The sequence below is a fragment of the Pristis pectinata genome, chromosome 5 (assembly GCF_009764475.1).
Source record: "Pristis pectinata isolate sPriPec2 chromosome 5, sPriPec2.1.pri, whole genome shotgun sequence".
Classification (NCBI taxonomy): domain Eukaryota; kingdom Metazoa; phylum Chordata; class Chondrichthyes; order Rhinopristiformes; family Pristidae; genus Pristis; species Pristis pectinata.
The window spans coordinates 7,619,341-7,643,203 of NC_067409.1; the positions used below are offsets into that span (position 1 = coordinate 7,619,341).

General features: G+C 47.8%; 1 protein-coding gene across 3 annotated transcripts in view; it reads left to right on the forward strand.

The window, feature by feature from the left end:
• Positions 1-23,863, forward strand: part of LOC127570154 (pituitary adenylate cyclase-activating polypeptide type I receptor-like) — a 229,968-nt gene that overhangs the window by 165,463 nt on the left and 40,642 nt on the right. For 2 of the 3 annotated variants that reach the window (XM_052015398.1, XM_052015401.1), the window contains exon 13: positions 9,496-9,576. The exons of the other annotated variant lie outside the window; for it this stretch is intronic. In XM_052015398.1, the coding sequence (XP_051871358.1) occupies positions 9,496-9,576 (81 nt within the window). The remainder of the gene's footprint in view (positions 1-9,495; positions 9,577-23,863) is intronic. 3 annotated transcript variants of the gene reach the window in all.

A 23,863-nucleotide genomic window follows, 5' to 3' on the forward strand; every position in this document is an offset into this window, starting at 1 on the left:
CTGTAAAGTATACCAAATGCCTTCTTCACTGTCATATCCACCTGTGTTACTAATTTCAGCAAGCTATGGATTTTCAGCCCAAGGCCCCTCTGTTCATTCAGTGCTCCAAAAACCAAAAAAACTAACCAGTATAACGATCACCGTGGAGCAACACACAAAATGCTGGAGGAACTCAGCGGGTCAGGCAGCATCTGTGGAGAGAAATGGACAGTAGCCGTTTCGGATCGAGACCCTTCATCTGGTCTGAAATATAGAGGGGAGCTAGCCGGTAGAAAGTGAGAGGGAGGGGTGGAACAAGGGCTGGCAGGTGACAGGTGGATCCAGGTGAGGAGGGGTGATGGGCAGATGGGGAAGGGAAGGGCGGAAGTAGCAAGCGAGGCTGGGAGGTGAGGGGTGGAGGTGACAGAGGGCCTCAGATGGTGGAATCTGATAGGAGAGGGAGGTGGAGCATGGAACCAAATAAGGGAGGTGGGGAGGGCGGAGGGGAGTAGTCGGTGAAGGGAGGTGCGTGTGGGTGATGGGGAGGGTGAAGGAGGGGAAAGAGACATGGTGATGGGGGAACAGGTAGATCAGGAGGAGAGAGGAAAGGGACAAATGAGGATCAGTTACCGGAAGTTGGAGACTTCAATGTTCATACCATTGGGTAGTAGGACCTAACTTCTCCATTCCTTCGCCACCTCTTTATACCAGCCACCTCCCCTCCATCTTTCAGTCCAGAAGAAGGGTCTGGACCTGAAACGTCGACTGTCCACTTCCATCCACAGATGCTGCCTGACCCGCTGAGTTCCTCCAGTGTGCGTTGATCCAGATTTCCAGCATCTGCAGTCTCTTGTGTCTCCATAAGAATCACTCTGGTCAAATTTATCATCAGTTCTCTACCTTTGCACTTGAACACCCCCTGTTCATGCAAGTATAAATGCGACAAGACACAAATTAAGTTTACTTAGTTCTGCTCTCTTAATTGGGTGAGTGTATTGTCATCAGTAAGTACACCTACCAACGACATTTTCAAATATTTCTTTGCAGCGCAGAAGGAGGCCACTCAGCCCATCGAGTCTAACCCAGCTGTCAGACCAATCCAATCAATCCCTTTCTCCAATTTATTTCCTTGGAACCTACTCTGTTATAGATGTCAGGATACATCCTGGGTGTTCGGTGAGCCAGACGCTCATCTGAACCAGCCATAGAAATACTTTGACTCCAAGAGCAGGTCATAGAACAGAGGTCAGTACAGCACAGGAACAGGCCCTTCAGCCCACAATGTTGTAAATTGGTCAATTGGTTTATTATTGTCACATGTACCAAGGTACAGTGAAAAACTTTGTTTTGCATGCCATCCATGCAGATCACTTTATCACATCAATGCATTGAGGTAGTACAAGGGAAAACCAATAACAGAATACAGAATAAAGTGTCACAGTGACAGAGAAAATGCAGTGCAGGCAGACAATAAGGTGCAAGGTCATAACGAGGTAGATTGTGAGGTCAAGAGTCCATCTTATCATGCAGTAGTCTTATAACAGCAGGATAGAAGCTGTCCTTGAGCCTGGTGGGACGTGCTTTCAGGCTTTTCTATCTTCTGCCCGATGGGAGAGGAGAGAAGAGAGAATGACCTGGGTGGGTGGGGTCTTTGATTGCACTGGCTGCTTCGCCAAGGCAGCGAGAGGTAAAGACAGAGTCCGTGGAGGGGAGGCTGGTTTCCGTGATGTGCTGGGCTGTGTCCACAACTCTCTGCAGTTTCTTGTGGTCCCGGGCAGAGCAGTTGCCGTACCAAGCTGCAGTTTCTTGCGATCACCGATCTAATTAAGCTAATGATGCCGAATTATACTGATCCCTTCTGCCTGCACATGGTCCATATCCCTCCATTCCCTGAAGATTCAAGTTCCGATCTAAGACCCTCTTGAACGCCTCTATCATATCTGCCTCCACCACCACTGGCAGCCCGTTCCAGGTACCTACCACACTTTGTGTAAAAGGACTTGCCCTGCACACCTCCTTTGAACTTTTGCCACTCTCACCTTCAGAGGTTGGGTGTCCTGTGGTGAGTAACTCACCTCCTGACACCCCAAAGCCTTTCCAATATCTCCAAGGCAGGTCCGGAGTGTGATGGGATGCTCTCTACTTGCCTGCACAAGTTCAATGCCATTCAGGACTCAGCAGCCCCTCACCTCCCCCTCTAAACGTTCACTGCCCCCGTCACTGGTACGCAGTGCCTGCAGTGTGCACCATGAGGAAAATGCACCACAATTACATGCCCAGGCTACTCCGACAGCGCCTCCCTAACCCTTGACAAAGGCAGAGGTTCCATGGACCACCACCACCTGCAGGTTCCCCCTCCACGTCCCACACTGCCCTGATTTGCAAAACTCACCCTCTTCCTTCATCGTCACTGGGTCTAAGTCCCTCCCCAACAGTACAGTGGGAGCACCTTCACCAGAAGGACTGCAGTGGTTCTAGATGACAGCTCACCACTGGCTTCTTAAGGCAACTTTCCTTTTACTTATTAGTCCATGGGATGTGGGTGACATTGGAAATGGGTGGCATTCATTGTCCATCACTACATTCCCCTAAATTGAGGAACCAGTTTAACATCAACCAGATTGGTGAGTTTGGAGTCACACGCAGGCCAGACTACATAACAGATTTGCTTCCCTGAAAACTGTTCTCTTTGGGGAGGAGGAGGATGAGAGGTGACTTGATAGAGGTGCACAAGATGATAAGAAGCATAGATCGAGTGGACAGTCAGAGACTTTTTCCCAGGGCGACAATGGCTGACACGAGGGGGCATAATTTTAAGGTGATTGGAGCAAGGTATAAGGGGTACGTTTTTTACACAGAGAGTGGTGGGTGCGTGGAACGCACTGCCTGCAGAGGTTGTGGGGGCAGCTTCATTAGAGACACTTAAGACACTCTTAGATAGACACATGAATGATAGAAAAATAGGGGGCCATGTAGGAGGGAAGGGTTAGATAGATCTTAGAGCAGGATAAAATGTTGGCACAACATTGTGGGCTGAAGGGCCTGTACTGTGCTGTAGTGTTCTATGTTCTGAAATCAGCTGCCTTCTTGAAGGTCTTTATTTTGTTGGTTTTGAGGTTACCGTCACTGAGACTAGCTGTTCTTTCAGTTCCAGACCAACGTAGGGAGTTGGGTCTTAGTTCCCCAGCTGCAATGGTGGAATTTGAACTTGGATCAATGGTCCAGACATTTGCATGGGATCCACGGTGACTTGGCCATTTGGATTCAGCACTGGCTTGCCTGCTCAAGACACAGGGTAGTGGTAGAAGGGTGTTATCCTGGCTGGAGGTCTGTGAGCAGTGGTGTTCCACAGGGAGCGGTGCTGAGCATGGGGTGTTTATGATATATATATATATATATATATATATATCTCAATGACTTGCATGAAAATGTAGATGGATGGGTTAGTAAGTCTGCAGATGTCACAAAGATGTGGATGGTGAAGAAGGTTCTCAAAGGATACAGCGAGATACAGATCAGTTGCAGACATGGGCGGAGAAATGGCAGATGGAGTTTAATTCAGGCAAGTGTGCGGTGTTGCATTTTGGAAGGTCTAATGTAAAGGGAGAGTATACAGTTAATGGCAAGAGCTTTAACAGTGTTGGTGTACAGAGGGACTTTGAGGTCCAAGTCCATAGCTCCCTGAAAGTGTCTGCACAGGTTGATCAGGTGGTAAAGGAGGCGCACACATGCTTGCCTTTACCACCTGATCAAGAGTGTCTTCCTTACTCTTATATTCAAGGGGCACTGAGTATAAGAGTAAGGAAGTCACGTTGCTTCTATGTAAAACTTTGGTTCGGCGGCACTTGGAGTATTGTGTCCAGTTCTGGTCGCCCCATGACAGGAAGGATGTGGAGGCTTTGGAAAGAGTGCAGAAGAGGTTTACCAGGATGCTGCCTGGATTAGAGGGCACGTGCTATAAGGAGAGGTTGGGTGAACTTGGATTGTTTTCTCTGGAGCGTTAGAAGCTGAGGGGAGGCCTGACAGAAGTGTCGGATCTGGTTATTTTCGAATCCGCAGGTTCTCTCAGGAGTCCAAGAGTGAGTTGAAAACATCGTGGTGCTTCACAAAGTTTTATTGGAAAAATTTAAAACAAAGAAACAGTGACAGAGCACATGGCGCTCACTTTACTGCGAGGGGATGAGCCGAGACAAAGGAACTAAAGTGAGCCAGTGGTGGGGGGAGAGAGCAAGAGAGAGACAGAGGCAAGAGAGATATAGAGGCAAGAGAGAGATTAACAAAAAACAACACCTCTTATACCTGAGATAAGAGGTACTCCTTAGCTAACGATAGTCCAATCAGAAAACCTATTAGATACCTGTGGCAAATCCAACCAATGAGAAAACACGTATTCGCCTGATGGATGAACCAATAAGCTAAGAAGCGGTTATACCTTGTACAACCACTTGAGGTGTATTAAACACTATTCATGTTGAAAATCGACTTAAGACAGTTGAATCCAACAGAAGTTTATAAAATATTGAGAGGCATAGATAGGGTGGACAGTCAAGATGTCAAATAGTAGAGGACATGCACGTAGGGCAAGAGGGAAAAGTTTAAAGGGGGTGTGTGGGGCAATTTTTTTACACAGAGAGTGGTGGGTGCCTGGAACGGGCTGCCAGGGTTGGTGATGGAAGCAGGGACGATAATAGTGGTGTTTAAGAGGCTGTTAGATAGACACATGAATATGCAGGGAATGGAGGGAGATGGATCGTGTGCAGGCAGAAGAGATTAGTTTAATTTGGCATCATGGTCGGCACAGACATGGTGGGCCGAAGGGCCTGTTCCTGTGCTGTACTGTTCTGTGTTCTAAGGCCGGCAGCGGTTCCAGTACGTCAGCCACGACATCACCAGACCCTGGGATGGGAAATGAGTGTCGACCTTCCCAGTGTCTCCCTCATCCCGAGAAATGAAATGAACATTTGTCATCGATCTCATGCTGCCTCGGAGGGAATGATGGCGTGCTGGATTAAGTGGGAGAGTTGAAGGAAGTTGGACTGGGTCTTTGGCCAAGTGAGGTTGACAAGAGTTGTCAGAGTTTACTATGGAAAGACGTAGGATTGGAGAACATTACAACACAGGCAAAGGCCATTCAGTCCACCTGTCCCTGTCTGGCTCATTCTCTACGTTCTTCAGTATTCCTCTTTTTCAATCATTTACTATGTCTCTGTCACAACGATAGGTGTGATAGAAAATTCTACTTTCTATCCATCCTCTATGTGAGAACACTTGATCTAACCTCTTCCTCACTGAATATTCTTTTGAAGGAATTATCTACCTCTCCTTGCCTTCCCATCACCCAATGAAATTATCTTCCTTCAAAATCTCTATTGGCAACACTCTGTAAGCCAATAAGGGAGGTAGGTCTCAGACAGAGGTCTCAGTAAACAGTCCATGAATTACCTCATTCTAGGAAGGATGTGGAAGCGTTGGTGCAGAGGAGATTTACCAGGATGCTGCCTGGTTTAGAGAGTGTGCATTATGAGGAGAGACTAAGGGATCTAAGGCTTTATGCTTTGCAGAGAAGGAGGATGAGAGGAGACATGACAGAGATGTACAAAATATTAAGAGGAATAGATAGAGTGGACAGCCAGCGCCTCTTTCCCAGGGCACCAATGCTCAATACAAGAGGGCGTGGCTTTAAAGTAATGGGTGGAAAGTTCAAGGGAGGTATCAGAGGAAGGTTTTCTACCCAGAGAGTGGTTGGGGCATGGAATGTGCTGCCTGGGACGGTGGTGGTTGGTCAAATTCAAGAGATTACTAGATAAGCTTATGGAGGAATTTAAAATAGAGGGGTATGTGGGAGGAAGGGGTTAGATAGTCTTAGGCAAGGTTTAAAGGTCGGCACAACATTGTGGGCCGAAGGGCCTGTATTGTGCTGAACTGTTCTATGTTCTAATTAGCAACCAGAGGCAGTAGAAACATGAACAAAAACTATGGCGTCTTCTCCCGGTAAGAGCAGGATAAAATCAGTCCCGGAAGCTTACATCAGTGGGGTCACCAGGCTTAATTGAAAGGGCAGTTACCCAATTCTCGACACTCTGGTTAGCAATGAAGGACAATTCACAAGGGCAATTAAGGATGGGCAGTTAAATGCTGGCACAGCCCACAAAGCCCACACCCCTTGAATGAATCTGTAAAAGAATAGTGTAGTCATTGCTTTTGCTCATCGAGAACTGCTCCTCAGTAGCCTCGATCTGCCTTGAATACATGTGTCAGACCTCCTCCAGTGTAAGTGTTCTAACCTCTCACATCTAGTCAGTAAACCGTATCCAGGGGGGATATTCTGCACCATCTGAGGGGAGGTGGTGGAAGCAGATATGATGTTTAAGAGCCATGTAGACAGGAAAAGGCAGGCAGATGGGATTAGTTTAAATTGGCATCATGGTCAGCACCAACATTCTGGGCTGAAGGGCCTGTTCCTGTGCTGTACTGTTAAGATAAGATATTTTTATTAGTCACATGTACATCGAAACACACAGTGAAATGCATCTTCTGCGTAGAATGTTCAGGGGGCAGCCCACAAGTGTCGCCACGCTTCCGTCACCAACATAGTATGCCCACAACTTCCTAACCCGTACATCTTTAGAATGTGGGAGGAAACCGGAGCACCCAGAGGAAACTCAAGCAGACATGGGGAGAACGTACAAACTCCTTACAGGCAGCAGCCGGAACTGGACCCGGGTCACTGGCGCTGTAATAGCGTTACGCTAACTGCTACACTACCGTGCCTGTTCTACGTTCTATCTCATTTATAAGCTTCTATTGAATCCATAACCTCACAGAAACAGGAGGAGGCCACGCATCCCCTCAAGACCATTCTGTCCCACAGTAGTTCCAACACCATGACCTATGGCCTTCTTTGATTGAACTGTACACCTAGATAGGCCGTGACTGTCCAACTGACAGTGGTCGGAAAACCAGAGAGACTCAGGGGCTGATGGCCTGGCCTTTGTTAAAAAATTAATTGAAAAGGCAAACATAATCAATGTCAAAATAATAAACACTCTACCCACTCCTTATATTTATTAAATGCATACTTGTGTTCAAAGAGCAAATATAAATTAAGCACAGAAAAATAACTTGGCATCGGGCCCAGAAATTGTGCTGCAGCTTCACAGCTCCAGTGTTCCGACTTCAAATCCGAACCTTCAGCACGGCGTGGAGTGTGCTCGATCCCCCTGTGACCACGTGGTTTTCCCCCCCCGGGTGCTCCGGTTTCCTCCCACATCCCAAAGATGTGAGGGCAGGTTAACTGGCCGCTGTAAATCGCCCCTGGTACGTAGGTGAGGGGTAGGAGTTAATGGAAATGTGGGGAGAATAGATTACAGGGGAAGTTTGTGCAGGAATGGGATTGAACAATCTGCTGGAGGAACTCAGCAGGTCGTGAGCTGGTATGGACTCAGTGGGCCGAATGGCCTTCTTCTTTGTTGTAAGGAAATAGGAACGGTAGGATGCCAGAGCCAATTTTTGCCTCAAGACACAAGACTGAGGTTTCTATTCAAATTTTTCAAATCGATAGAGAACGACTCTAATTTGTACCATCTTAACCTGAAGAGGCATCACAAAGTGTTTCACTTATCCTTAAAGTTCTCTGGCCAGGAAGTACACACAGGCAACTTGTGCACAGGAAGCTCCCATAAACATCAATGAAATGATGACGGGAATTTTGTTTTGTGATGTTGGCTGAGGGTGGCACTGTGGTGTGGATAGTAAAGCCATTGCCTCGCAGCTCCAGTGACCCAGGTTCGATCCTGACCTCTGGCGCTGTCTGTGTGGAGTTTGCACATCTTCCCTGTGACCGCGTGTGTTCCCCACACCCCCCCACCACCCCCCCCCCAGCCCCCCCCCTCCCAGGATGCTCTGGTTTCCTCCCACATCCCAAAGACGTGTGGGCCGGTGGGTTAGTTGGCCGCTGTAAACTCGTGTGTGGCTGAGGGGTAGAATCTGGGCGGAGTTAAGAGTCATGGAATCATACAGTACAGAAACAGGCCCTTCGGCCCCACTGGTCCATGCCAACCATCATCCAAGCTATCCCATTTGGTCCATAACCTTCTAAATCTTTCCTAGTGATGTACCTGTCCAAGAGTCTTCTAAAAGTTGATATTGTACCTGCCTCAACCACTTCCTCTGGAAGCTCGTTCCACACACATACCACCCTCTGTGTAAAAGGTTGCCCCTCAAGTTCCTATTAAATCTTTCCTCTCTCAGCTTAAACCTGTGCCCTCTGGTTCTTCATTCCCCAACCCTGGGAAAAAAACTGAGTGCATTCGCGCACTGAGTTGATGGGAATGTGGAGAGAAAGATGTTATGGGGAAAGTTATCGGGGCCATGGTTCTGTAAGTTGACAGAGACTCTTTGCCCTCCTCTGTAGCAGGGAAATAAGGAAAGTAATTTAGAACATAGAACATAGAACATTACAGCACAGTACAGGCCCTTCAGCCCACGATGTTGGGCCGACATTTTATCCCGCTCTAAGATCTATCTAACCCTTCCCTCCCACAGAGCCCCCCCCCATCACTCTATCATTCATGTGTCTAAGAATCACCTAAATATCCCTAATATATCTGCCCCCACAACTTCTGCCGGCAGTGCGTTCCACGCACCCACCACTCTCTGTGTAAAAAACTTACCCCTGATATCCCCCTTACACCTTCCTCCAATCAGCTTAAAATTACGTCCCCTCGTGTTAGCCATTATCGCCCTGGGAAAAAGTCTCTGACTGTCCACTCGACCTACGCCTCTTATCATCTTGTACACCTCTATCAAGTCACCTCTCATCCTCCGTCTCTCCAAAGAGAAAAGCCCCAGCTCGCTCAACCTATCCTCATAAGACGTGCTCTCCAATCCAGGCAGCATCCTGGTAAATCTCCTCTGCACCCTCCCTAAAGCTTCCACATCCTTCCTATAACGATGCAACCAGAGCTGAACACAACAATTTGAGAGAAATGTTGAGCGATCTCCCCCGCCCTTTTACGAGATAGCACAGTGGTGTTCGTAGAGGGACACACACCCACCTAGGATGGACCAGTGTGGCTTCAGTGTCACATCTCATCCATTGCCGTCACCTTCAGTGGAGGGTCGTCTGGATGCAGAGGGAGTGGAGCTTCAGACCGGACACAGAGTAGGGGTATGAGGAGGGCCACGGAAGAAAGACAGTGCGGTCGGTGATGGGATTCATGACGTGCTTGAGGGACAGGGTGCGAGGGATGGGAAAATACAAATGTGTTTATGTTGCGATGTTAAAATATTCGATTCCCCCTCACCTAATGCAGGGTTAAACGTGGAGTTGTAAGAGTGTGTAGTACAAACAAAATGACTCATTTTTGGGAAACAAACCAACCAGCTTATTTATCTTGTTTTGTTCTCACTCTCTTCCATCCATCCTGATTATGTTCTTCTCCCAACCCTCACCATCTCTTTCCTTTCCAACCTTCTGTAAATAAACTGAATGAAAACCTTTATCGTGTTCGACAGCTGTGTACAGAAATGCCACTGTAAGCCTCAGAGAGTTAACCAACATGTTTGCAAGATGTCAGAGCTGTCCGCCATTACCTTGTAAGTGAAAGAGCAATCCTCCTCTCTCTCCCCCCCTGAACCAATGTTTGTCGTGAAAAGCATGCCGAGAATATTTAATCCGTTTCCTCTGTGTTTCTGGAAGAAATTAATACTCAACCTTCTGTCTTGCAAGGGCAGAGCCTATCAAAGATGGAGCTACAATCCCCAACAAACACTGGCCTCTCAAAATGATCTGGCCCTGGTTAGAAATCTAAGGGCCATGTTTCAATCTGCTTTTACTGAGGAATGCCATTTACTCGTGACAGATCGGAGAAATACAGTTTAGATACTACTCAAGCCCAGTGCTAGTTCCACCATTGCACTGTGTATACAATATAATATTAATTTAAACTGGCTCTTGAATGCTTGACGATCAGACAATGATATTGGCTTACTGTTCAGTTTAGATAAATGAACGTTTTTGCAACACCATTTAAGTGGCTGATTTATGCTCTGTGCAAGACACTCAAGTTTAATGTGAGCTGCTATGGTACTGTGAAAGGTTCAGAAAGACCTTGTTTATGTACTCAGAGCTCTGTGGAGCTGTTGAAATGTAGTCACTCTTCTAAAAGTGGGGATGTAGCATCACGGCAAGATCCCACAGCCAGTCCTGTGATAATCTCCAGGTGGTGGGAGCTGAGGGGTGAATGCCAGGTCAGTGTACATCCAGCTGCTGTACGTCAAAGTCAAAGTCAAATTTATTGTCATCTGCACAAGTCCATGTGTGCACAGGTGCGATGAAAAACTTACTTGCAGCAGTATCACAGGCACAGAGCATCAGAGGCACAACATTCACAAGAAAAACATAATTTAAACATAAGTTAAACAATCTTTACAAGAACCCAGATCAAAATGAAAGTCGATTTTAATGCAAAGTGATCAAGGTGGTCACAGTGTTGCTATACTGAGGGAGTGATTAGGGTTGTGCAGGTTGGTTCAAGAACCGAATGGTTGAAAGGAAGTAGCTGTTCTTAAACCTGGTGGTGTGGGACTTCAGGCTTCTGTACCTCCTGCCTGATGGGAGCTGCAAGAAGATGGCACGGCCCGGATGGTGGGGATCTTTGATGATGGATGTTGCCTTCTTGAGGCAGCGCCTCCTGTAGATACTACCAGTGTGGGGAGGGATGTACCCGTGATGTATTGGGCAGAGTTCACTACTCTCTGCAGCTTCTTACATTCCTGCACATTTGAATTGCCGTCCCAGACCATGATGCAACCAGTCAGGACACTTTCAACAGCACATCTGTAGAAGACTGTTAGAGTGTTCGGTGACAAATCAAACCTCCTTAACCTCCTAAGAAAGTAAAGACACTGGCGCGTCTTCCTTGTGAGTGCACCTATGTGCTGGGCCCAGGACAGGTCATCCGATATGTTAATGACCAGGAGTATAATGTAATGCAGAGATCAGACATCCTGCCTTTAGCTTTCACAGAAGACAGTCCTGCAGTCCCGCTAACTCTGGTGTCAGAGTTGGAGCCCTGCTTGTGTGTAGCAGTCAGGCCTGTGTGATGTGGAGGGGAGGACACTTGCAGCTGATTCGGATGCAACGGTCTACATTCGAGAACCCGGTCTGACTGTGGTAGGTTTCTGGAGTCGTTAGTTGGGCTGAGGTTACACAGCCCTCCCTTGTGTGTACAATGCCCAAACACACACACCCTCAGCCCCCAGGCACACGCGGTGTCAGGAGGAGGAGGGCCAGGTCGACAGTGGGGCTCGGGGCCCAGGGTTTGTCAGCACGCAAACAGGCCCTTCGGCCCAACTGGTCCATGCTGACGGGGCGGGCAGCCTGATTAAACAGAGTGAGTACACCCAGAGCAGTAACAAAGGTCAGTCTCAGGAGCCGGAGCGGGAGAGGGATATGGGTGGCACAACAGCAAGTGTGAAGGGAGCAACAACAGGCGAGGGTGGGAGCAACAACAGGCGAGGGAGGGAGCAACAACAGGCGAGGGTGGGAGCAACAACAGGCGAGGTGGGAGCAACAACAGGTGAGGGAGGGAGCAGCAACAGGCGAGGGAGGGAGCAACAACAGGCGAGGGTGGGAGCAACAACAGGCGAGGTGGGAGCAACAACAGGCGAGGGAGGGAGCAGCAACAGGCGAGGGAGGGAGCAACAACAGGCGAGGGTGGGAGCAACAACAGGTGAGGTGGGAGCAACAACAGGCGAGGGTGGGAGCAACAACAGGCGAGGGAGGGAGCAACAACAGGCGAGGGTGGGAGCAACAACAGGCGAGGGAGGGAGCAACAACAGGCAAGAGAGGGAGCAACAACAGGCGAGGGAGGGAGCAACAACAGGCGAGGTGGGAGCAACAACAGGTAAGGTGGGAATAACTACAGGCGAGGGAAGGAGCAACAACAGGCGAGAGAGAGAGCAGCAACAGGTGAGGGAGGGAGCAACAACAGGCGAGGTGGGAATAACTACAGGCGAGGGAAGGAGCAACAACAGGCGAGAGAGAGAGCAGCAACAGGCGAGGGAGGGAGCAGCAACAGGTGGGGAGGCAGACAGTTGGACTCACTGGGGAACATACAGGAAGCAGAGGGTGTTGTGGACGGGGAGGTGGTCACACCGAGGTTTGATGAGTGACCACCAGGAGGGGAAGGCAGGCAGTGCAGGATTCTCCTGTGGCTGTTCCCCTCTCACACACGTGTACCGTTGGGGGGGAGTGGCCTCTCAGGGGAAAATGACAGCCGCAGCCAGATCGATGGCACCACGACTGGCTCTGTTGTACAACAGGGTAGGTCAAGGCCTTGGTGAGTGGTAGTGACAGGGGACCCAATAGTCCCTGGCACGTACAGACCTTCCTGTGGCCACTTACGAGACTCCAGGATGGTGTGCTGACTCCCTGATGCCAGGGTCAAGGATGTCTGAGTGGGCACAGGACATTCTGAAACGGGATGGTGAGCAGCCAGTGGTTATGGTCCGTGTTGGTTCCAACGACGAAGGCAGGAAAGGAGATGAGGTCCTTCAAAGAGAATTTCAGGAGTTCAGCAGAAGGTTAAAGTAATCCTGAGATTACATCCTCTAGGATGGTCATCTCAGGGCTACTCCCTATGCCGTATGCTAGTGAGGCAAGAAATGGGAAGGTAGTACAGTTAAATGTGTGGCTAAGGAGCCGATGTAGGAGGGAGGGCCTCAGGTACATGGATCACTGGGCTCTTCCAGGGCAGGTGGGGGCTGTACAAGAGGGACGGGTTGCACCTGATTGGAGACGCACCAATATCCTCGCAGGGAGGTTTGCTAGTGCTACTCAGGAGGGATTAAACTGGAGTGTTAGATGGCAGGAGGTCAGTGAAAGGAGGGACTGAGGGGAAGGAAGGTAGGGGTTTGGTCAAATAAGGCTGAAAGGAAGGACAGGCAGGGCCAGGTTAATGAACACAGTGGGACTGAGGGGCTGGAATCTGTTTATTTCAATGCAGGGTGTATTGCAGGTAAGGTAGCCTGGATTAGTGCATCGAACTACGATGTTCTAGCTAATACAGGGTCTTGATTAAGGGAAGGGCAGGACTGGCAGCTCCACCTTACTGGGTTCAGCTGATTCAGGTGTAATAGAGAGAGATGTAAAAGAGATGGGGGCATTGCACTACTGATCAGGGAGAATGTAACAGTGGCACTTAGGACATCCTGGAGGGCTCATCCAATGAGGCAATATGGCTGGAGTCAGGAATAAGAAAGGGGGAATCACTGTGATGGGGTCAGACTGTAAGCCTCCCAATCACCAGTCAGAGATGGAGGAACAGATACATAGGCAGGTTATGGAAAGAGGTAAAAGCCAAAGGATAGTTGCAGTGGGTGACTTTAATTTCCCCAATATTGACTGGGACTTCACTAGTGCCAGAGGCCAAGATGGGGCAGAATTTAGGTGTGCCCAGGAAGATTTCTTGACACAGTGTGTAGATAGTCCAACTGCGGAAAGAGGCATACCGGATCTTGTATTGGGAAATGAGCCTAGCCAGGAGATCGATGTTTCAGTGGGGGAGCATTTTAGGAACAGTGATCACAACTCCTTAAGTTGTCAGGTCATTACGGATAAGACTGGACCTCAGTGGGAAGTCCTAAATTGGGGAAAGGCTAATTACGACAGTGTTAGGCAGGAGCTGGGGAGAGTAGATTGGGTGGATCTTTTATTGGGCAAGTCCACATCTGTCATGTGGGAGTCATTCAAAGGCCATCAGTTCAGAATTTCAGGTCCAACGTGTTCCCATGTAGAAAGACGAGGATGGCAAGGTTCAGGAACCTTGGATGACGAGAGATGTTGCAAATTTAGTCAAAGAGAGAAAGGAAGCATATGTAAGGTTTGGGAAGCTGAAATCAAACAGGGCATTTCGGGAATATAAAGGAAACAGGAGAGAATTTAAACAGGGTATCAGGAGGGATAAAAGGGCCATGAAGTCTCTTAGGCGAGGAGGATTAAAGAGAATCCCAAGGCATTTTACACGTACATCCAAAACAAGAGGATAACTAGGAAGTGGGTGGGAACTCTCAAGGACAAAGTCGGGAATTTATGCCTGGAGTTGGGAGGAAGTGGGTGAAATACTAAATGAATACTTCACGTTGGTATTCACCAAGGAGGAGGGCATGGAGGACAGCACGATCAGGGAGGGATACGCCGATATTCCAGAGCATATTGATATCAAGGAGCAAGTGTTAGGTCAAATGACAAATATTAACGTGGTTAAGTCCCCAGGGCCTGATGGGACCTATCCCAGGTTATTGAGAGAGGCAAGAGAGGAGATTGCTGGGGCTTTGACAGAGATCTTTGTATCCTCTTTAGCCAAAGGCCAGGTCCCAGAGGACTGGAGAGTAGCCAACATTGATCCTCTCTTTAAGAAGGGCAATAGAGACAAACCAGGAAATTATAGGCTGGTGAGCCTGACGTCAGTGGTAGGGAAATTATCAGAGAAGGTTCTGAGGGACATGATCTACTCACATCTGCAAAGGCACGGACCTACTAGGGATAGTCAGCGGCTTTGTGTGTGGGAGGTCATGCTTTACAAACCTGATTGTTTTTTTTGTGGAGGTGAGGAAGATGATTGGTGAGGGTAGGGAAGTGGATGGTGTCTAAAATTTGGCAAATTGGTTTATTATTGTCACATGTACTGAGGTACAGTGAAAAACTTTGTTTTGCCTGCCATCCGTACAGATCATTTCATTACAACAGTGCATTGAGGTAGTACAAGGGAAAACAATAACAGAATGCAGAATAAAGTGTTACAGTTACAGAGAAAATGCAGTGCAGGCAGACAATAAGATGCAAGGCCATAACGAGGTAGATTGTGAGGTCAAGATTCCATCTTATCGTACTAAGGAACTGTTCAATAGTCTAATAACAGCAGGATAGAAGCTGTCCTTGAGCCTGGTGGTATGTGCTTTCAGGATTTTGTATCTTCTGCCCGATGGGAGGGGGGAGAAGAGAGAATGTCCGGGGTGGGTGGGGTTATTGATTATGTTGGCTGCTTTACTGAGGCAGCGAGAAGTGTCCATGGAGGGGAGGCTGGTTTCTGTGATGTGCTGGGCTGTGTCCACAACTCTCTGCAGTTTCTTGCGGTCTTGGGCAGAGCAGTTGTCATACCAAGCCGTGATGCATCCGGATAGGATGCTTTCCATGGCACATCTGTACAAATTGGTGAGGGTCAAGGGGGTGATGCCGAATTTCTTTAGGAAGTAGGGGCGCTGGTGCACTTTCTTGCCCACGGCATCTACGTGGTTGGACCAGGACAAGCTATTGGTGATGTTCACTCCCGGGAACTTGAAGGTCTCAACCCTCTCCACCTCAACAGCATTGATGTAACAGGATCGTGAGCTCCGCCTCCCCCCCCCCACCCCCGCCATCCTGAAGTCAATGGCCGGCTCTTTTGTTTTGCTGACATTGAGGGAAAGACATGGGGAAATACTGAGAAGAATAGATAGAGTAGACAGTCAGCGCCTCCTTCCCAGGGCACCAATGCTCAAGACGAGAGGTCATGGCTTTAAGGTTATGGGTGGGAGGTTCGGGGAGATGTCAGGGGGAGGTTTTTCACCCAGAGAGTGGTTGGTGCATGGAGTGCACTGCCTGGGGTGGTGGTGGAGGCAGATACATTGAACAGGTTCAAGAGCTTGTTGGATAGGCATATGGAGGAGTGTGGGATGGGGGGATATGCGGGAGAAAGGGGTTAGGTAGTGTGAGGGTGGTTTGATGGACGGCACAACATGGTGGGTCGAAGGGCCTGTTTTGTGCTGTATGGTTCTATGGTATTCTATGGTATTTAGTAAAGCTTTCAGCAAGGTCCCTTATGTAGGTTGATCCAGGTTAAGGCACAGAGGATCCATGGAAACTTGGTAGCTTCAAAATTGGCTCGGCCATAGAAGACAGAGGGTAGTGGTGGAGGGGTGTTCTTCTGACTGGAGGTCTATGACCAATAATGTTCCACAAGGATTAGTGCTGGGGTCTGACCAGCAGATTTGCAGACGATACAAACATTGGTGGAGTTGTGATAACGAGGGAGTTTATTGTTATTAACCAGATTATTACTTGTGAAGTGAGCAGCTTACTTTGGCCATGGAGTTTCCTCTTTCCGTTTTGCAACAGAGCTGCATTTGTTATTGTCCGATCCAAAGAGAAAATTCCAAATCCAAGAGAACGCTGGAAAATCCCCCTCTGTTTCCCTCAACTCTTTCGTTGGATACACTGGGCTGGAGTCCTCTCACCTTCTGCAGTGCCCCACGAGCCAACTGCTGAGACCTTCTCTTCCTGAAGATGGTGTGCTGGGTTAGCTGCCGCCCCTCCCACCTCACTGAGACTGGGTCTAACGCTGTACCCTCTGCAGTCCAGATGAAGCAACCAAACTTCATCTTAGTGAGTGGCTAACTGACTTCACCGTGGAAGTGATTCTATCCATGCTCTTGTTTTCTACCTTGCATCAGATCTAAGAGAAAGTGCAAATCCGTGAAAGTCACTCAAAGGCTCAAGGTGACTTACAGCTTGTCAAAGTCCAAGTCAAAGTCGAGCTTATTGTCATCTGCACAAGTCCACATGTGCACAGGTGCAATGAAAAACTTACTTGCAGCAGCATCACAGGCACAGAGCATCAGATAAGCAGCATTCACAAGGAAAATATAAACGTAAATCATGCACAATTTTTACAAGAAAGAACACAATTAGAACAGAACAAAGCGAAGTCCATCTTAGTGCAAAGTGATCAAAGTGGTCACGGTGTTGTTAAGCTCTAGTGTTTAGGGTTGTGCCGGGTAGTTCAAGAACCAAACGGTTGAAGGGAAGTAGCTGTTCTTGAACCTGATGGTGTGGGACTTCAGGCTTCTGTACCTCCTGCCCGATGGGAGCTGTGAGAAGATGGCACGGCCCGGATGGTGGGGATCTTTGATGATGGATGTTGCCTTCTTGAGGCAGCGCCTCCTGTAGATGCTACCGATGGTGTGGAGGGATGTGCCCGTGAAGTGTTGGGCTGAGTCCACTACTCTCTGCAGCTTCTTACGTTCCTGTGCATTTGAATTGCCGTCCCAGTCAGGACACTTTCAACCATTGTGGGTGTAATACAGGAAACATGGCCTCCAATTTCTACATGGCAAGATCTCACAGATGGCAAGATAATCTATTTCATCAGGGGTACAGCAGGATATGGATCAGAGAGAATCATAGATGGAGATATGACAGGGAGATTAATCCAAACTAATGTGAAGTAATATATTTTACATAGAACATAGAACATAGAACAGTACAGCACAGAACAGGCCCTTCAGCCCACAATGTTGTGCTGGCATAGCTAATCCCTCCTACCTACAGAATGCCCATATCCCTCTATTTTCCTCTCATTCATGTGCCCCTCCAAGCCCCTCTTAAAAGCCCCCAATGAATTTGCCTCCACCACCCTATCAGGCAACGCATTCCAGGCATCCACCACTCTCTCAGTGAAAAACATACTCCTCACATCTGTTCTGAACCTACCCCCTCTCACCTTAAATGCATGCCCTCTGGTATTGGATCGCTCAATAATGGGAAAAAGATATTGCTTGTCCACCCTATCTCTGCCCCTCATAATTTTATACACTTCCAACAGATCACCCCTCAGCCTCTGTCGCTCCAGAGAAAAGAGCCCAAGTTTGTCCAACCTCTCCTGATAGCACATGCCCTCTTTTGAAAGGCAAGATGAAAGTATTCCGTAAATGGAAGGATCTTTCGGAGCACTGAGAGAGAGAGGGTACAGAGGGATCTTGGGGTGAATGTCCATAGCTCACTGAAATTGCCAACATAAGTAGATAAGGTGGTAAAGAAGGTGTACGGCATGCTTGCCTTCATCGGTCGGGGGGTTGAGTATAAAAGTCGGGAAGTCATGTTGCAGCTGTATAAAACTTTGGTTAGGTCACATTTGGAGTATTGTGTGCAGTTCTGGCCGCCCCCATTACAGGAAGGATGTGGAGGCTTTGGAGAGGGCGCAGAAGAGGTTCACCAGGATGCTGCCTGGATTAGAGCGTTTGAGTTATAAGGAGAAGTTGGACAAACTTGGGTTGTTTTCTCTGGAGCGTCAGAGTCTGAGGGGAGACCTGATAGAAGTTTATAAGATTATGAGAGGCATAGAGAAGTTAGTCTTTTTTCTAGGATGGAAATGTCAAATACCGGAGGACATGCATTTAATGTGAGAGGGTGAAAGTTTAAAGGAGATGTGTGAGGCAAATTATTTTACACAGAGCGCAGTAGGTGCCTGGAACACAATGCCTGGGGAAGTGGTGGAAACAAATATGATGGAGACGTTTACAAGGCATTTCGGCAGGGAATGGAGGGACTTGGACCACGGGCAGGCAGATGGGATCAGTTTGTCACAGACATCATGGGCTGAAGGGCCTGTTCCTGTGCTGTCCTGCTGTCCAAGATTCAATCCTGTTCCAGGAAGGATCAATGTCAGCCAGGACCCTCCAAAGCATTTCAAAATCTTTCCTAAGGGATCTTTAACATCCTTCTGAAGGGCAAATGGTTCCTCTTCTCCAAAATACATGATCTCATGATCTGTGACAGTGCACCATTGTCAGTTTAGTCTTTCCGGAGAGGGATTTGAACCCATAGCTGCTTGAAGGGAGATACTGCCTGCTGAAGCACAGTTGCTGGGCATATCTCTCGTGATCCTTCCTAGCACTAGATCAAGTGGCTGCCTTTGTTCACCATCCATCAGGAGCAGGTAGCATGATCATCAATGCCCAAACCGTTTGTTAATTATCTTGATTGGCTGTGAATTTTGATGGCGATTGTAGACTCAGGGGTAGACATCTCAAGCGTCCAATCGGCGGAAGGACTGCAGTGAATCAAGTAGTTGCCGCGCCGACAACTTCTCAAGGGCAAAGAGTGCTGGGCAATAAATGCTCTCCATGCCCGTTCTCCATCCTGAGAAGTGGTTAAATAATTTAATCATGTGAGGTTCACCCTTAATTTAAGACCCCAACAAGTCAAGGATTGACTGAGATGGTGTAGTTATCTTCCAAGCAATCTTATTCTACAGAGAACATAGTACAGTACAGCACAGTACAGGCCCTTTGGCCCACAATGTTGTGCTGACCTACATAAGCCTACTCCATGATCAATCTAACCCTTCCCTCCCACACAGCCTATAACCCTCCATTTTTCTTACATCCATGTGCCTATCTAAGAGCCTTTTAAATGTCCCTATTGTATCAGCATCTACCACCACTCCCGGCAGTGCGTTCCAGGCACCCACCACTCTGAATCTACCTCTGACATCTCCCCTGAACATTCCTCCTCTGACTTTAAACTGATGTCCTCTGGTATTGGCCATTGCTGCCCTGGGGAAAAGGTGCTGGCTGTACACTTATACATCTCTATCAAGTCGCCTCTCATCCTCCTCTCCAAAGAGAAAAGCCCTCGCTCGCTCAACCTATCCTCATAAGACATGTTTTCTAATCCAGGCATCATCCTGGTAAATCTCCTCTGCACCCTCTCTAAAGCCTCCACATCCTTCCTATAATGAGGCGACCAGAACTGAACACAATACTCCGTGTGGTCTAACCAGAGTTCTATAGAGCTGCAACATCACCTCGTGGCTCTTGAACTCAATACCCCAACTAATGAAGGCCAACACACCATACGCCTTCTTAACAACCCTATCGACCTGCACAGCAACCTTGAGGGATCTGTGGATGTGGACCCCAAGATCCCTCTGTTCCTCCACACTGCTAAGAGTCCTGCCATTAACCTTGTATTCTGCCATCAAATTTGATCTTCATTAAGGATCTCCCCTACCTCCTCTGCCTCCAGGCACATGTTTCCCCATTAACTTTGAGTGGTCCTACCCTCACTCTAATCATCCTCCCGTTCTTCACATATGTGTAGAACGCCTTGGGGTTTTCCTTAATCCTACCCACCAATGCCTTCTCATATCCCCTTCTAGCTCTATTTAAACCATCTTTTTTAACCAGATCTAGGGGATTGTAGTGGGGACATGCAGCGGCCTGAAAAGCTTGAGCATGTAGATATTAGAAAAGAGGTGGTGCTGAAACTTTTGGAAAGCATCGTTAGATAAGTTGCCGGGACCCGATGAGATGTACCCCAGGTTGCCGCGGGAGGTGAGGGAGGAGATTGCGGAGCCTCTGACGAGGATCTTTGCGTCGTCGATGGAGACGGGAGAGGTTCCAGAAGATTGGAGTGTTGCAGATGTTGTTCCCTTATTCAAGAAGGGGAGTAGGGATAGCCCAGGAAATTATAGACCGGTAAGTCTTACCTCAGTGGTTGGTAAGCTGATGGAGAAGATCCTAAGAGGCAGGATTTATGAGAATTTGGAGAGGTATAATATGATTAGGAATAGTCAGCATGGCTTTATCAAGGGCAGGTCCTGCCTTACGAGCCTGATTGAATTTTTTGAGGATGTGACTAAGCACATCGATGAAGGGAGAGCAGTAGATGTAGTGTGTATGGATTTCAGCAAGGCGTTTGTTAAGGTACCCCATGTGAGGCTTATGGAGAAGGTGAGAAGACATGGGATCCAAGGGGACATTGCAGTGTGGATCCAGAACTGGCTGGCCCACAGAAGGCAAAGAGTAGTTGATGAAGGGTCATATTCTGAGTGGAGGTCGGTGACCAGTGGTGTACTTCAGGGATCTGTACTGGGACCCTTACTATTTGTGAATGTGAATAAATGACCTGGATGAGGAAGTGGAGGGGTGGGTTAGTAAGTTTGTGGATGACACAAAGGTTGGGGGTGTTGTGGATAGTTTGGAGGGCTGTCAGAGGTTACAGAGGGACATAGATAGGATGCAGAGTTGGGCTGAGAAGTGGCAGATGCAGTTCAACTCAGATAAGTGTGAAGTGGTTCATTTTGGTAGGTCAAGTATGTTGGCAGAATATAGTATTAATGGTAGGACTCTTGGCAGTGTGGAGGATCAGAGGGATCTTGAGGTCCGAGTCCATAGGACGCTCAAAGCGGCTGTGCAGGTTGACTCTGTGGTTAAGAAGGCATATGGTGTATTGTCCTTCATCAATCGGGGAATTGAATTTAGGAGCTGTGAGGTATTGTTGCAGCTATATAGGTCCCTGGTCAGACCCCACTTGGAGTATTGTGCTCAGTTCTGGTCGCCACTACAGAAAAGATATGGAAACCATAGAGAGGGTGCAGAGGAGATTTACAAGGATGCTGCCTGGAATGCGGAGCATGCCTTATTAAAGCAAGTTGAGGGAACTTGGCCTTTTCTCCTTGGAGAGACGGAGGATGAGGGGAGACCTGATAGAGGGGTATAAGATGATGAGAGGTATTGATAAGGTAGATAGTCAGAGGCTTTTCCCCAGGGCTGAAATGGTGGCCACAAGAGGACATAGGTTTAAGGTGCTGGGGAGTAGGTACAGAGGAGATGTCAGGGGTAAGTTTTTCACTCAGAGAGTGGTGAGTGTGTGGAATGGGCTGCCGGAAACGGTGGTGGAGGCGGATACGATAGGGTCTTTTAAGAGTGTTGGATGGGTACATGGAGCTTAGAATCTAGGGTAGGGACATGTTCGGCACAGCTTTGTGGGCTGAAGGGCCTGAATTATGCTGTAGTTTTTCTACGTTCCTATGTTTCTAGGAAGTATTAGTTAGTCCTGCACGTCCAGAACAAAGGAGGTGTTATGTCCCTGGCGTTGGGATATCGGATAGTTCTTCGATGTATTTTCTTCAATTATCCCAAAGGACTCAGTCACCTCGATCTTCTGCTTTTGTTTTCCAAGTTTGTTGCTAGCCAGAACCGGCCTTTTTTGGTAAAATTGCAATTGTAATAGCTTAGCATTGAGAGGGTTGCCATTAAGGGTAAGACTGAGATTAATTTGCAAAAGTCGGGAGCTATGGGGTCTGTAATGACAATACACCACACAGCAATCTCTATTTACATTGGACCTTTCAGCCGATAAATCAAGCATCAGACGCACAGAAGTCAACAAGCCAAAGATTCTTTATAAATTAGATAAAAGCCATTATAACTACTGAAATCTGAAGTATTAATTTTTCCCACTACGCCCCATCTATCAGTGCAGATCAGTCGTACATAACAACGTCAGCGGGACTGCATCAGTGTAGGACTGTCTATATAAGGACTAGAGTTATATTGTCAAAGTTATACAGCACGGAAAGGGGCCCAACTCGTCCATGCCGACCAAGATTCCCATCCCTCTAAACCTTTTCTATCCATGTACCTGTCCAAGTACCTTTTAAATGTTATTATTGTACCTGCCTCAACCACCTCCTCTGGCAACTTGTTGCACATGCTGACCACCCTCTTGTGTGGAGAAGTTGCCCCTCAGGTCACTTTTAAATCTCCCCTCTCACCTTAAACCCATGCCCTGTGGTTCTTGGTTTCCTTTCCCTTGGAAAAAGACTGTGTGCATTCACCTTATCGCTCCCCCTCATGGTTTTACACACTTCTCTGTCACCCTTCTGTCTGCTACGTTCCAAGAATACAGTCCGAACCTGCCCAACCTCTCCCTAGATCTCAGGTCCTCAAGTCCTGGCAACATCCTCATAAGTCTTCTCTGCACTCTTTCCAGTTTAATGACGTCTTTCCTACCAAAACTGTATACAATACTCCAGGTGTGAGCTCACCAATGTCGCGTAGAACTGCAACGTAGTCCCAGCTCCTATACTTAGTGCCCTGTCTGATGAAGGCCAGTGTGCCAAACTCCTTCTTCACCACTGTGCCTACCAGTGATATACTTGTACTTCTCGGTGTCTCTGTTCTACAACACACCCCAGGGCCCCATTGTTCACTGTGAGAGTCCTACCCTGGATTGGCTTCCCAGAAAAACTAGAATTAGTAGTAGGATATTTGGCCCTTGTGCCTGCTCTACCATTCGATGAGACCGTGGCTGATATTTGACCTCAGCACCATATTTTCCTGCACCAACCCCATATCCCTTGATTGCAAAAGGTCCAATACAGCTGCCTTTGACTCTTATTTATCCCCTATTGTTACAGTGTTTTGAAAAGGTGTGCAATCTTTTATTAAGGTAAATACAACCACAGCTTTATATAGGGCACATAACATAGCAAAAAAGTTCCAAGGCAAACATTTGGATGCAAAGTAATAGGAGGTAGGCTGACCGTTGCCGAAGAGCTTAGATAATGAACCTCTCCCTGAAAGTGGCTACACAGGTTGACAGTGGTAAAGAAGGCGTACGGTATGCTTGCCTTTATTAGTCGACGCATTGAGTTCAAGACTTAGGGAGTTATGCTGCAGCTTTGTAAAACTTTGATGGGAATTTATGAAAGGCATATGTAGAGTAGATTGCCAGTATCTTTGTCCCAGGGTTGAAATGTTCAATACTGGAGGGAATCCATTTAAGGTGAGAAGGGGGAAGTCCAAAGGAGATATGTGGAAATGTTTTTTACACAGAGAGTGGTGGGTGCCTGGAATGCACTACCAGGGGTGGTGGTGGAGGTAGGTACAATAGATGCATTTAAGAAGCTCTTAGATAGAGACATAGATGTGCAGAGGATGGAGGGATATGGACATTGTGTGGGCAGAAGGGATTAGTTTAGTTAGGTGTTTAATTACTAGTTTAATTAGTTCGGCACAACATCGTGGGCTGAAGGGCCTGTTCCTGTGCGGTACTGTTCTATGTTCTATATTGAGATTGAGGGGACCAGGGCAGTTGAGGGCATGGCTGCCTGTGATCCATCATGCGCTCTGATTTTGGTCAAGTTGGCAGTTCTGTGAACTCTCTTTTGTTACTGACCTTTCACCAATCTTTTAGTCTGATGTTGGACTAAGGCATCAGAAGTCTTTATTAAAAATCCTCTTGTGGTGTGCCACACGAACTCAGATGGTGTGG